Source organism: Erinaceus europaeus, unplaced genomic scaffold (assembly GCF_950295315.1).
Source record: "Erinaceus europaeus unplaced genomic scaffold, mEriEur2.1 scaffold_1052, whole genome shotgun sequence".
Taxonomy (NCBI): Eukaryota; Metazoa; Chordata; class Mammalia; order Eulipotyphla; family Erinaceidae; genus Erinaceus; species Erinaceus europaeus.
Window position 1 is genome coordinate 20446 of NW_026647954.1, and position 14164 is coordinate 34609.

A 14164-nucleotide genomic window follows, 5' to 3' on the forward strand; every position below is an offset into this window, starting at 1 on the left:
AATGACAGTTCTCCCATATCAGATGCCAGGTCTGGAGACAGGAACTTTATAGGTGTCATGTCTCTGAATTCAGAATATGCCATGAGATAGGGATTGCTTTAGTATCTGTCATAGATGAGAAAACTGAAGGCTGGAGTGGGGCACTAATGTGCCAGGGTTCCACAGTAGAAGCAGAGCCAGCATGGCTGGAGAGCCCTTCCTCTGAGCCCCTGCCAGCATACCTCCCTGACCTGTGCCTGACTCCTGCTCAGAAAGTCCACTGTCAAGACAGCTTCCTCCCTCCCACTCCAATGCTCCTGCCTCCCTCAGCTCAGGGTCCTGCCATATGTCAGCACTGGGGGAAGGAGAAAAAACAGGCTGGAGCACCCACATTCCCTGCACAAAAAGCTGCATAACTTTTGGGTCTAGTGAAGAATGGAACTGGGGGAATCTGATTAAAAAATTTTTAAAGAATTTCAAGGGGGCTGAGAGATAGCTCAGCCTGTACAGTACATACTTTATCATGCCAAATGGTCTGGGTTTGAGCCCCCAGAACCATGTGGGAGCACCATGCATGGCCCAGACTGCTGTATCTCTCCTCTGTTTCTTACTGTCTGAAACTGAAAAGAAGAGAAAGGAAGAAAGGAAGGAAGGAAAAAAGGAAGAAAGAAAAAGTCTGCCAGGAGGAGTGGAATCATGTAGATACAAGGGTTTGGAAGCACTACAGGAAGAAAATTTTTTTCATCAGGACTGGGACATTAGGTTCAGCAAGTCTAATGCAAGATTTGCATGTTCCAGCCCTGGGCTCCATCTTTTTAAAATTTATCCCCTTTTGTTGCCCTTGTTGTTTTATTGTTGTAGTTGTTGTTGTTATTGATGTCATTGCTGTTGCATAGGACAGAAAGAAATGGAGAGAGGAGGGGAAAACAGAAAGGGGGAGAGAAAGACAGACACCTGCAGACCTGCTTCACCGCCTTTGAAGTGACTCCCCTGCAGGTGGGGAGCCGAGGGCTCGAACCAGAATTTCGAACCGGGATCCTTCTACCACTTCTTGCACTTTGGGCCACCTGTGCTTAATCCACTGTGCTACCACTTGACTCCTGGACTCAATCTTTGTAGTGCATAAAGTGGAGTGGAGTGGAGTGGTCAGCTCTCTCTTTCTACCTCTCAAATTAAAAAGAATTTCATGAAATACCATATGATCCAGAGATACCATTCCTAGGCATATGTCCAAAGGGCATGGAAGCGCTCACTATTCACAATATCTACAATATAGAGGCAACCTAAATGGTTGGATAACTGGATACATAGTTATGGAATTGTGCTCAATGGAATACTATTCTGCAATTTAAGAGTATGACATTGTGTCATTATTATTTTTTAAAATATATTCTTTTAATTTGCTTTCCCCCCTTTTGTTGCCCTTGTTTTATTGTTGTAGTTATTATTGTTGTTGTTATTGATGTCGTCATTGTTGGATAAGACAGAGAGAAATGGAGAGAGGAAGGGAAGATAGAGAGGGGGAAAGAAAGATAGACACCTGCAGACCTGCTTCACCGCTTGTGAAGCGACTCCCCTGCAGGTGGGGAGGCAGAGGCTCAAACCGGGATCCTTATGCCAGTCCTTAACCCGCTGCGCTACCACCCGACCCCCTCATTATTTTTTTTTAACCAGAGCACTGCTCAGCTCTGGCCTATGGTGGTGCAGGGGATTGAACCTGGGACTTTGAAGCCTCCAGCAGGAGAGTCTCTTTGCACAGCCATTTTTACCTCCCCTGCCCGAATGGGAGGACATTGTGTCTTTAGGAACAAAATAGATAGGACAGAAGATGATTATGCTAAGTGAAATAAGTAAAGAGGTGAAGGACAATTACCAGATGGCTTTGCCCATATATGGAATATAGCCAATTAAAGTAGATGAACTTGTAAAAATAAATGGTAACCAAACTATCTCTTGGACTTGGTGAGAACTATAGTGGTTACAGGAAAGAAGGGGCATTTGTGGGGAGGGAGGGTGTGATGACTTACACTCTATGTGGATGTGAAAATACACCCTGAAGTCTTACAATTGTGTGAAACACTTAAATCACTAACAGAAAAGGGAAAGAGAAAAAATGTCAAGCCCGTAGGAAAAGAGCATTAAAGTTAAATGTGGGGCCTGGGGCAACTGTATAGGTCACTGGAACCTAGACCTTTAGGGCTCCATCCCATCTGAGAGCCAGCAACCCTGGGTGCTGGCACTCTGCTAACAACCTCCTGGTGAAGGCAGCACTGGGGGACCAGGCAGTAGGCACACCTAGTTGAGTGCACATGCTATAACGCGTAAGGACCAGTGTTCAAACCCCCAGCCCCCACCTGCAGAGAGAAAGCTTCACAAGCAATGAAGTAGTACCTGCAGATGTCTCTTTCCCTCTCTCCTTCTCTATCCTTCCCTTCCCTCTAGATTTCTCTCTGTCTCTATCCAATAGATAATAAAGAATTTTTTTTTAATAAAGGGGAGCACTTGTTCCCAGCCTCAGGTGCAGAGACAAGATGCTCAGGTTTGGGGTTGCATCCAATTCAACCTATGGCCTCCCCTCATCTGTGTGAGTGAATCTGTTTTGCCCACTCTCCAGAGGATGAGGAAACTGGAACTTGGAGAAAACAAGCCTTAAGTTGACCAAACTCCCCACCCACCCCCACCCTCACCCCCCACCTTTCTTGCAGCTTAGTCATCTCTGGTGTTAACAGGGCATTTTACTGGCAGTGTCTTGGAATTTGATCTGTGGAACAGGATGGCAACATGAAGTGAGAGAATTTCATTTCCTCCTTGAGTCAAGCCATTTCTTCTCAGGCCCCAGCCTCTGCTCCCGTAGGGTGTGGGCAAGGGCTCTGGATGGAGGCCAGTTCCCTGGGTCAGTGGGAGTGGGGCTTTCTGTCTCTTGAACAGACACATAACCCATTGGGGAAGGGGTCAGGCTCCTGGGGAGGAGGCTCACAGGCAGAGGAAATGCCAGAAACCCTGTGGAGCGTGGGTCTGGGGAGAAGCTTGGCACTGGGCTCCCTCAGCTCATAGGCTACAGGACTACCGAAGGGAGAGGACCCCACCCAACAAAGAACTGCACTTGACACCAGCATCCAGAAAGCATGTTTACCTGTACATTCCAGAGGTGACCCTGATGTCACAGTTCATAGGCCCCTTTACCCAGTGAACCCCAAGTCCTGGGCTGCCCTGACCAGGACAACCAGACTGGCAAGTGTGGCACCAAAAGAGGGGAGTTAGGAAAACAGGGAGCTCAGAGGGAAAGTATCAGGGCTGGAACAAGGTCAGAGGTGATAATGCTGGTGAGTTGGGGGCCTTCATCCCCAGGACAAAGGCCACTAGACAGACCTGGAGGTGGGATAAACCCCAACATGAAAATTCAGATTACTCAGGGGGAGAGGGAGACAGGGTGATTACCATGGCCCTTTTCTTTTCACCCCCAAGTCTGTAGGCCTCAGGTGGCTCTGCATGTCCCCAAGTCCAAGGGGCATGTGGCAGGAGGCAGAATCCTCAGTTTCATGTTTTTGGTGGAGTGTGCTTGGTACAGAAGCCAAGGGAAGGTATGGCAGCTGACCAGTCAGTGAGCTACTGGATCCTCCAGGACGGGTGGGCAAACACAATGGGCCTCTTTTTGGCCCAGCGGGAAAACACAGCCTTCTCGGTGATGAAGCGGTGGGCACTGCGGGGTGCACGCTCATGTGCCAGGTACATCTGACATTCATCCAGACGGCCCTTCTCGAAGTAGTGGTAAGGCACGGAGGGGGGCTTCTGCTCCCTGAGAGAAAAGGACAGGGTCAGGCATGGGCACTGGAGTTAGCCCACCTCTTGCCACAGCCTGCCACTCATTGTTAACATGGTCCTATCATCCAACAGAGCCCCAGGCAGGGTCCTGGAGGAGGACGTTGGGGTATGGAGACACAGAGCCCACAGGCCAACCCCTTTCAGCTCTGGCTCTGTCCCTTGGAAGCCAGTTGACTCTGGGCCACAGACATACTCTTTGAGCCTCAAGTCTCCATCTCTAGGAGCTTGGGAGATAGCATTATGGTTATGTGAAAAGGCTCCAAGTTCCCAGGTTCAGTCCCCAGCATCAGCATAAGCCAGAGCTGAGAGTGCTCTGGTTGGTTTTTTTTGGCTGGTTGGTTTGTTAAGGGTCATCTAGCTCCCTGGACAGTGTGATTCATGACCCACGGTCAAGCCTGGCCCTCAACACAGTGAAGGAAATTTTGGTGTTGTGGTTTCTTTCACTCTTTCTCTGCCTCTCTGTCTTTATCTAGGAAGAGGAAGAGGAAGAAAAGGAGAAGGAAAAAGAAATAGAACCCATTTATAAAATGGGGTACTGGAATCATGGCTAGAGACCCCTCATTCCCTGTGGCATAGAGCTGCCAACCCCAAACAAAACTCATAGTGAGGGGCAGGACTGCCAGCAGAGGATACATGGGCTCCTGCATCCCACCTCCACACTCAACCAACAAGATACCAAGAGAACAGAGAATGAAAACAGGGAAGGCAGGGAGACAGCATAGTGGGTATGCAATGACTTTCATGCCTGAAGCCTTGAGGTTCCAAGTTCAGTCCCAAGTATCACCATAAGCCAGAGCTGAGCAGTGCTCTGAAAAAAGAAAAAGGGGGGGGGGGAGAGAAGGAAGGAAGGAAGGAAGGGGGGGGGATGGAAGGAAGGGAGGGGGGATGGAAGGAAGGGAGGAAGGAAAGAAAGAAAGAAAGAAAGAAAGAAAGAAAGAAAGAAAGAAAGAAAGAAAGAAAGAATAAAATATGGGACAGGTTCAGAGCCCACTAATTCCAATAACAGTGCACTATTCTAATACCAGCAATGAAAACTTAACTGTGAACTACTGCTGACATACAGATGTACCCATTTTGCTGTGGTGAGCACTGTCCTCCAACATCTTCTTTCTCTTGTCTCCACAACCTTCTGAGGAAGGAGAGACTATTTCCTATTTCAGAAGATGGAGAAGTTGGAGGCTACCTGAGGCCACACTGGCAGTGCAGGAAGTGGGAGTGAACCTGCTCTGGAGGCTGGTCCCTTTCTCCTCAAGCAAGGAGCCACCCACCAGGGAGCCCACACCCCCTGCAGTCCAGAGTGAGCACCTGGACCAAGAGCCCAGGTCCTCCCATCTTCCCTCAGCCTGGTTGGCCTGACCTGCAGTAGCTGTCGCTGACCATTCCGTAGACCACAATCTCCTCACACAGCTCCAGAGCCAGGATCATGGTGAACCAGCCAGTGCTGAGGAAGGAGCCCGACTGTCTCCTGACAGGGAGGGGACACCGTCAGTCCTGCCTGCTGGCATCCCCTCACTCGGGAATGGAAGCCAGCCCAGTATCACTCCCTCAAAGCTTAGCACTGGGTGCCATCCCCATGGAGGGCCCTCCACTCCCTCCCTCATTCTAACTGAGAACCTCCCAGGCATCCCCCACCCCATGTGCCTCCCAACCCACACTAACCTCCCACTAAGTGAGGAACCTGCTGGGAGAGAACTACTGAGAAGACAGCTGACAAAGAATCTCAGAGTTGAGAGGAGGTGTTTCTTCAGCTGGGGTGGTTAGGGAGGGCTTCTCTAAGGAGGTGACATTCCATCTCAATTTGAATACCAAGGAGGAAGTCATGGGGACTTTGGGGGAAGAACATTCCAGGCAGGAGGAACATTGTGTGCAGTTGAGAACAAATGTGGGCGGCTGAGGAAGGCCAGGTGCTTAGGAGGGCTGGAGCAGAGTGAGGAAGGGGAAAGAGGAGGTAGGGGAGGGGTGTTAGGGCTGGGAAGACAGTATAATGGTTCCACAAAAGCTTTTCATGCCTGAGGTTCAAGAATAATAACTACAACAACAATAAAAAACAAGGGCAACAAAAAGGGAAAATAGATATTTTTTTAAAATAAATAAAATTAAAAATAATAAATAAATAAAATTAATAGGACTGAGAAAATATCCTGACAGTCATGTAACATTCATGCCTGAAGCTCTGAGCTCCGAGGCTCAATCCCCAGCACCACCAAAAGCTAGAGCTGAGCAGTGCTCTGACAAAACAAAACAAGTAATAATAATAAATATTAAAAATAATAAAGGCATGAATGAGATCTTGAATGCAAAGTGCTCAGCCCATGCTGTGTGCATAAAAAGATCTATTTGCACCTTTGTGGTTGTATTAACTGAAAAGAAGTTCTGAGAGTGGGAGTCGGGCGGTAGCGTAGCAGGTTAAGCGCAGGTGGCACAAAGCGCAAGGACCAGCGGAAGGATCCCTGTTCAAAGCCCCGGCTCCCCACCTGCAGGGAAGTCGCTTCACAGGTGGTGAAGCCAGTCTGCAGGTGTCTGTCTTTCTCTCCCCCTCTCTGTCTTCCCCTCCTCTCTCCACTTCTGTCTGTCCTATCTAAGAATGATGACAGCAATAATAAGTACAACAATAAAAAGAAACAAGGGCAACAAAAGGGAATAAATAAATAAATAAATATTTTTTTAAAAGTTCTGAGAGTGACATAAACCTCACAGGTTCCCGTCTAGAGGGAAGGACACTCCATTATAGTCTCATGTGAATCAGTGCCCACCCTCCAGCTGCTCCCAAGGCTGATGCCCGACAATGCCATTTTGATTTTTGATCTGCGATTCCTAGAGGAACGACCATCCCTCTGACTCCTGACACCTTTACAGACCAGGACCCTGTCTACCTCCATCACAACCGACCCCCAGAGCCCCATGAGCAGCTGTTAGATGGACAGGGCAGGCAGCGCCCAGGCTCACCGGTTCTTGCCAGTCTCGTCCTGGAAGAGCTGGTCACAGTAGGCCATCATGTGCTCAGTGAAGGTGTACACCTGCAGACCTGGGTACATCTGGGTGAGCTGCAGTAGCGTGCGGTAGGTGCGGCCGCCCAGTGTGCGGTCCATGTGCCGGCCCTGGCCCCACACCACATAGAGCGTGTCACGGGCCTGCTGGAAGTAGTGGGAGTAGTTACGTAGCAGCAGAGGCACGCTCGTGTGCGAGATGACTCTCAGGGTGCTTCGCTGCCCCACATCCGCCTCAAAGCCCACAGTGGGAGCCTGGTTCATACGTAGCACGCACTCTGCACCATCGATCTCACGGCCCAGACCTGAGCCCAGCATCTGGCCAGAGCTGGACACCACAGCACAGTTGCGGCACAGGTCCCGTACCAGAGGCTGGGGGGGAGAAAAAGGCATGAGTACAAGCTCCATTCACTTCTCCTGTAATACTCATGACCTTCAACTCATCCCTGTATCAGAGCCAAGCAATTTACCAACCTATTATTTATGTTTTCATTTTCCTTTTTCTTAATTTTTTATTTATTGGATTGAGACACTGAAATTGAGAGGGACGGGGAAGACAGAGAGGGAGAAAGACAGAGAGATACCTGCAACACTGATCCACTGCTCATGAAGCTTCCCCCCTGCAGATGGGGACCAAGAGTTTGAACCTGAGTCCTTTCATTGTAACATCTACACTCAATCAGGTGCACCATCACCTGGACCCTATTTATTTTATTTTAATGAGAGAGATACAGAGATAAATAGCAGAGCACTGCTCAACTCTGGCTGATGATGGTGCAGGGGACTGAACCTAGTACCTCAGAGGATCAGTCTTTTGCATAACCATTATTCTATTCCCCTAGTCCCATTTTTTATTTTAAAAATATTTTATTTGGAAGTTGGGTGGTAGTGCATTGGATTAAGCACATGGACCAGCTTAAGGATCCTTGTTTGAGCCCATGGCTCCCCACCTGCAGGGGAGTCACTTCACAGGCGGTGAAGCAGGTCTGCAGGTGTCTATCTTTCTCTCCCCCTCTCTGTCCTCCCCTCCTCTCTACATTTCTCTCTGTCCTATCTAACAACGATGACATCAATAACAACAACAATAATAACTACTACACCAATAAAAAACAAGGGCAACAAAAGGGAAAATAAATAAATAAATAATATTTTTAAAATTTATTGGATAGAGACAGAAATTGAGAGCAAAGAGGGAGACAGAGAGGGAGGGGGAGAAATACATGCAACACTGCTTTATTGCCTGTGAAGCTTCCCTTCTGCAGGTAGGGGTCAGGGTCTTGAACCCAGGTCCTTGCACACTATAACATGTGCTCAACTGAGTGCAACACTGCAGGGCCCCTTATAATGTTTCATTTCTTAAGATAGAGACGGATTGGCAGAAAGAAAGTAAAAGAGTTGTTACTATTACTATTTTAGAGAGAGACACCACAACACCAAAGCTTCCTTCAATGTATTGGGGGCCAGACTTGAAGCCAAGTCATGTATTTGGCACACTGTCCTAGTGAGCTATTTTACCAGGATGATGATGATGATGATGATGATATATCTCCAGGGTTTCACAGCTCTGGGACAACTTTTTCAGATAGAAAGAGACAGAAACAGAGAGACAGAAGGAAAGATACCACAATACCAAAGCTTCCTTCAGGGCGGTGGGACCAAGGCAGGAATCTGGCCCATGACAAAGTAAGTGTGCTATCCAGGTGGGCTCTTCTGCCCCGTCTATCAACTTATTCTGTAGATGAGGCTGGCAGGTGGTTGTCCTATACTTACTTGACATTGAGTGGCAGAGCTAAGAGTCTATGTTCAAAGTCCTATGCTTCCTCATCTGTCACTTCCATGGGTCCTGTTGCTACATTGTGAACCACTGCTTAGTATGTATGACATGTGCAAATATTTACAAAGCACTTACAGCAGTGTCTGGCACAGACAGACTGTCCCATCTATGTATCCAGTAAAAATTAACCTTAGTTATGCAAAAACAACCTCAACTCTGCCCTGCCCAAGCCCCACTCACACTGAATGTGGTTTATAAGTAAAAAGAGCTTTACATGCCCGCTCTCAACATAGTTGGGATGACTCTGTCCCTTCCTAGCTGTGTGACCTTAAGCAAGTCATTGTGCATCACTGAAGCTCAGTTCCCTCATCTATAAAATGGGAATGGAAATAGCATGTGCTTGACTGAGTGGTGAGGATTCAATTAAGAATGTCTGCAAAGTGGTCCGGGAGGTGGCGCAGCGGATAAAGCATTGGATTCTCAAGCATGAGGCCCTGAGTTCAATCCCCGGCAGCACATGGACCAGAGTGATGTCTGGTTCTCGCTTTCTCCTTTTTTTTTTTATTTTTCAATATTTATTTATTCTCTTTTGTTGTCCTTGTTTATTGTTGTAGTTATTATTATTGTTATTGATTTTTTTATTGGATAGAACAGAGAGAAATGGAGAGAGGAGGGGAAGACAGAGAAGGGGAGAGAAAGATAGACACCTGCAGACCTGCTTCACCACTTGTGAAGCGACTCCCCTGCAGGTGGAGAGCCGGGGGCTCGAACCAGGATCCTTATGCCAGTACTGCGCTTTGCGCCACCTGCACTTAATCTGCTGCACTACCACCTGACTCCCTTCTCTCTCTCTCCTTCTATCTTCATGAATAATTAAATAAAATCCTTAAAAATTTTTTCAAAAAAAAAAGGGGGCCAGGTGGTGGCTCATCTGGTTAAGTACATGTGTTACAGTACACAAGGACCCAGGTTCCCCTGCAGGGGGAAAGCTTCACAAGTGATGAAGCAGGACTGCAGGTGTCTCTCTGTCTCTCTCCCTCTTACTTCCCCCTCCAACTCTCAATTTCTGTCTGTCTCTATCCAATAACAAATAAATAAGAAAATCTGCAAGGTAGGTACCTCAGTGGGTAGTGCATGTGATTTGAATGCATGAGGACCTGGGTTCAATCCTCAGAACTGCTGTTAGCTAAAAAAAAAAAAAATTAAAAAGGCTAAAACCACAATCTTTCTATACACATATAAAAAAAGTAAAAAAGGAATTACTTTGCTTGCTTCAACATACAGATGTTGTATGACTCACTCTACTTGATAGAATGCCTAAGAATATTTACTGTATCTTCCCTCACGTATGCAGTGTATAAAAATTACTACACCAAGACCCAATCTTTGGGTTAGTTCTATCAGAGAAACCTGAGATCTGTTGCTGAGTTCAAGTCCGTCCTGAAATCAAGTCCTCAGTTTGAATCTTTTTTTTTAAAAGAATTTATTTATTTATTCATGAGAAAGATAGGAGGAGAGAAAGAACCAGACATCACTCTGGTACATGTGCTGCCAGGGATCGAACCCAGGACTTCATGACTGAGAATCCAATGCTTTATCCACTGCGCCACCTCCTAGACCACCAGTCTGACTCTTTAATAAATAAATATATAAATAAATAAAAATCGAGTTTGTTCTGATATTTAATACCAAGTATGACAGAGAAGTGCTCTCTGCTGTCTCTCATAAATGTGTAAATCTTAAAACACTAAAGACAACAACAAAAAATTTAAAGGGCCTAAGAGGTGGCTCAGAGAATACAGCACATATCTTCCATGCTTGAATTTAATATCACATGAAAGCATTAAGGACAAAAAACAGACTAAACTCAGTAGGTGGGGAGTGGTACTTTGGTGTCTCTCCCCTCCCTTGTTCTCTAAAAATATAAAATTAAAAAATTGCACCAGGGAGGTAGCTCAGTGGTATCATACATTTGCAAGGGCTGGATCCCCAGTATGGCATACAGAAAAAAAAAATTTAATTACAACAAAAGTTAAAATACTCAGAGTGACTGGCACAATTGCAGGACACAGTGAGGGCCTCACCCTCATCTCCTTCTCCTTTGAGATAACAGACCCACAATTATTCACAGGGGGCAGGGGCCCGGACTCCCCAAAAATCACTTGTTTCCCTATCCCATACTGAGTGTCTCCCAGAGAATACAGAGAATGTGGCTAATGCAGGTGTGTAAAAGATTAACTACAGTCAATAAAAGGTTCACTGTTGTATCCCACCCAACTGTATTTTATATGTAACATAATATTGAATTAAGCATTAACAAGCTCATTTTCCACATCCGTGAGAAAGAACAAGACTTCCTTATTCTGCCCTCACTCTGAGCCTGTCCTGACAGCTGTAGTCTGTTCAGATCCAGTGTCACCACTAGCCCCCATAGCTATTCAGCTTGCTCCCCACAAGGGCTTTAAATTATCAAATTAGGGGGCCGGGCGGTAGCACAACAGGTTAAGCGTACACAGTGTGAAGGGCAAGAACTGGCTCAAGGATCCTGGTTGGAGCTCCCAGCTCCCCACCTGCAGGGGAGTCACTTCACAAGCAGTGAAGCAGGTCTGCAGGTGTCTATCTTTCTCTCCCCCTCTCTGTCTTCCCCTCCTCTCTCCATTTCTTTCTGTCTCATCCAACAACAGCAGCAACAAAAACAATGGGGAAAAATGGCCTCCAGGAGTAGTGGATCTGCAGTGCAGGCACAAAGATAACTGGAGGCAAAAAAAAAAAAAAATCAAATTAACCTTTGATTTATAAAAATCAGTCCATTGAGATTCAAATATATGATTCCCTGTTTCTCTTTTTTCTATCTGGATAAAGGGCAGAAGTAGTATAATGATTATGCAAAAAAAAATAGCATAATGGTTATGCAAAAAGGATACATAGTCTCAGGTTCAATCTCTAGCACCATAGCACCACCATAAGCCAGAGCTGAGAAGTGCTCTGGGAAAAATAAATAAATAAAAATAAGGGAAAGAGAGAACCAGAGCATCACTCTGGTGCTTGTGATGCTGGAGATCAACTTAGGACCCCATGCCCAAAAGTCCAATACTATATATATTATTGGATAGAGACAGAGAGAATTGAGGGGGAGATAGAGAGGGAGAAAGACAGAGAAACACCTGCAGCATTACTTCATCACTTGACAAGCTTTCCCTCTGCAGGTAGGGAATAGGGGCTTGAATCTTGGTCCTTGTGCACTGTGATGTGAATGCTTAACCAGGCACGCCACTGCCTGGCTCCCCCCACCAAAAAAAAAAAAAAGTTTAATACTTTATCTTCTGCACCATCTCCCTGGTCATTCCTGCTTCTCTGAGAAACACCATAGTGAAGCAGCTGGGGGAAAGGGCTCAAGTGGCAGAGCACTGCACTCACATGCCTGAGAGGTTCCTGGTTCAATCTCTGCCATCACATATACTAGAGTGATACTCTGGCTTCTCTCAATCTCTCTCTCTCTCTCTCTCTCTCCCTCCTTCCCTCTTCTATTTATTTATCTATTTATTTATTTATTTACTTACTTTTTTTTTGCCCCCAGGGTTTTATTGATGGAGCTCAGTGCCGACACCATGAATCCACTGCTCCTGGCAGACAGTTTGTCCATTTTATTGGATAGGACAGACAGAAATTGAGGCGGGGGGAGATAGAGAGGGAGAGAGGGGCTGAGTGGTGGTGCACCTGGTTGAGTGCACATGTTACAATGTGCAAGGACACAAGTTTAAGCCCCTCGTCTCCACTTGCAGAGGGAAAGCTTCACAAGTGGTGAAGCAGTACTGCAGGTATCTCTGTCTCTCTCCCTCTCAATCTGCCCCCTCCTCTCAATTTCTGGTTGTCTCTATTCAATAAATAAATATAGTAAAAAATATTTAAAGAGAGAGAGATAAAAGGAGAAGCATAGACAGATGCTTCACCACTTGTAAAGTGTCTCCCCTGCAGGTGGGGAGCTATGGGGCTCGAACCCAGGTCCTTGCACTGGTCCTTGCACTTAGAACTATGTGTGCTTCATTGGGTGCTCTACCACCCAGTCCCTCCCTCTCTCTTTCTCTCTGTCTCATATTAAATCATGCATGTGTAGGGTGGGGGTATAGCATAATAGTTATGCAAAGAGACATTCAAGCCTGAGGCTCTCAAGTCCCAGGTTCAATCCCCCACACTGCCATAAGCCAGAGCTGAGCAGTGCTCTGGCAGAAAAGAAAAGAAAAGAAAAGAGAAAAGAAAAGAAAATCATGCATGTGTACAGCCTTGGTAATGCAGATGCACACACACACACACACATGATATGGCTACCCAGACCTACTTCTCCATGAGCTGAGTATCTAAAATGAACATGGGTCAGCACCACAGAAAACATGACAGCATCCACTCTGCCTACCCGGCCATGTGGGCAAATCTGTAGGACATCTGAATTTGTACCCCCATCCCACCCCACTCCAGTTGTTTCTGATTTTGTTTTTACCAGAGCACTGCTCAGCTCTGGCTTATGGTAATGCTAGGAGTTGAATCTAAGATTTCGGAGTCTCAGACAAGAAAGTCTTTTGCAGAATCACTATGCTGTCTCCCTAACCCTGTATCTGCTCCTTGATCAAATACTTAAATACAGCACCTATTCTGGGCACTGTCTATCAATCATCCTATTGAACCTGCACAATAACCATACAGAAAACAGAACCATGACGGTCAGTTTGTACAGATGAGGAGACAACTGAGACTCAGAAAGATAGAGACCCGAAGGAAGGCTCATCCAAGGCAGGGAGGGGTCCCAAGCACACCTCCCTCTGGTCAGCTCTCAGAAAGGTGTCCAGTTCAGAACTGAGAGCTTTCAGGATCAGTGCAGGATGCCTTTGAGAAAGTAAGTGGGGCAGCTGATGTCAGGTTGAGAGTGATGTGCTCCAAATGGCACCCGGTAGAGCAAGCAGGGTCACAGCTGTCTCCTTAGCCCTGGCTCCAGCGTGAACTCTGAGGCTGACATGAGTTTGATTTCTTATCCCCAGCAATAGTTAGTACAAAGTAGAGCACACAGGTGTGCTGTATATACACCTGTTGAACCAATGGAGTGTGCGGCAGACAGTCACATCCAGAGAAGCACAGATCACTGGGATGTGATGGTATCTGCCTCCCCCACACAGGAGTGTCTCCAGGCAGCCAGCTTCAGGAAATAGCCACTGAATCAAATATCCCATTTCCTTTTATAACTTGGGACTCAGGGAATAAAAAATTCCATTTCCTCTTGGAACCTGGAACTCAGGGAAGCGAAGTGACTGGTGAACAGAGGACTGCCACCTCTCCAGATTCAAAGGAGGTCTCAAAACTTTACATCAGGCTCAACCTGATGCTGTTGATTGGCTATGGAAGAAGGGCAAACGCTAGAAGAAGAAGAAGAGGACCCAAGGTTGCCCAGCATGAGCCCAGTTCTCCTTAAACCCCTGAGAATTAGGGGAACCTTGGCCTCCCTGGCTGGGCCTGCCCCCATGCCCCAGCATGCTGGCCAATCCACTCACCTTCCCATCAGGCACACTGCTGTAGCCACTGAAGTGCAGGGGTCCTGGTACCGTAGGCCTGGAGT

The 14164-nt window shown here is 46.8% G+C and overlaps 1 protein-coding gene across 2 annotated transcripts; it reads right to left on the minus strand.

Annotated features, from left to right (window-relative positions):
* Positions 1-3094: 3094 nt before the first annotated feature.
* On the minus strand, positions 3095-14158 carry ST6GALNAC4 (ST6 N-acetylgalactosaminide alpha-2,6-sialyltransferase 4). Of its 2 annotated transcripts, XM_060184553.1 has the most exons (4): positions 14100-14158; positions 6748-7160; positions 5159-5266; positions 3095-3775 (listed from the first exon to the last, which is right to left on the minus strand). In XM_060184553.1, the coding sequence occupies exons 2-4, from the start codon at positions 7104-7106 to the stop codon at positions 3586-3588; spliced, it is 657 nt and encodes a 218-aa protein (XP_060040536.1). In that variant the 5' UTR covers positions 7107-7160; positions 14100-14158; the 3' UTR covers positions 3095-3585. The 2 variants fall into 2 exon arrangements, with proteins under 2 accessions (XP_060040536.1, XP_060040537.1); XM_060184554.1 differs by lacking the exon at positions 5159-5266.
* Positions 14159-14164: the final 6 nt, after the last annotated feature.

Bases quoted from the DNA above. Each gene is read 5' to 3' on its own strand.
- ST6GALNAC4 (XM_060184553.1), bottom strand. From the start codon at position 7,106: ATGCTGGGCTCAGGTCTGGGCCGTGAGATCGATGGTGCAGAGTGCGTG. The intron at 5,267-6,747 runs GTGAGCCTGGGC...CCTCCCTGTCAG, and splicing joins GACGAGACTGGCAAGAACCG to GAGACAGTCGGGCTCCTTCC. The intron at 3,776-5,158 runs GTCAGGCCAACC...CTTTTCTCTCAG, and splicing joins GTCAGCGACAGCTACTGCAG to GGAGCAGAAGCCCCCCTCCG.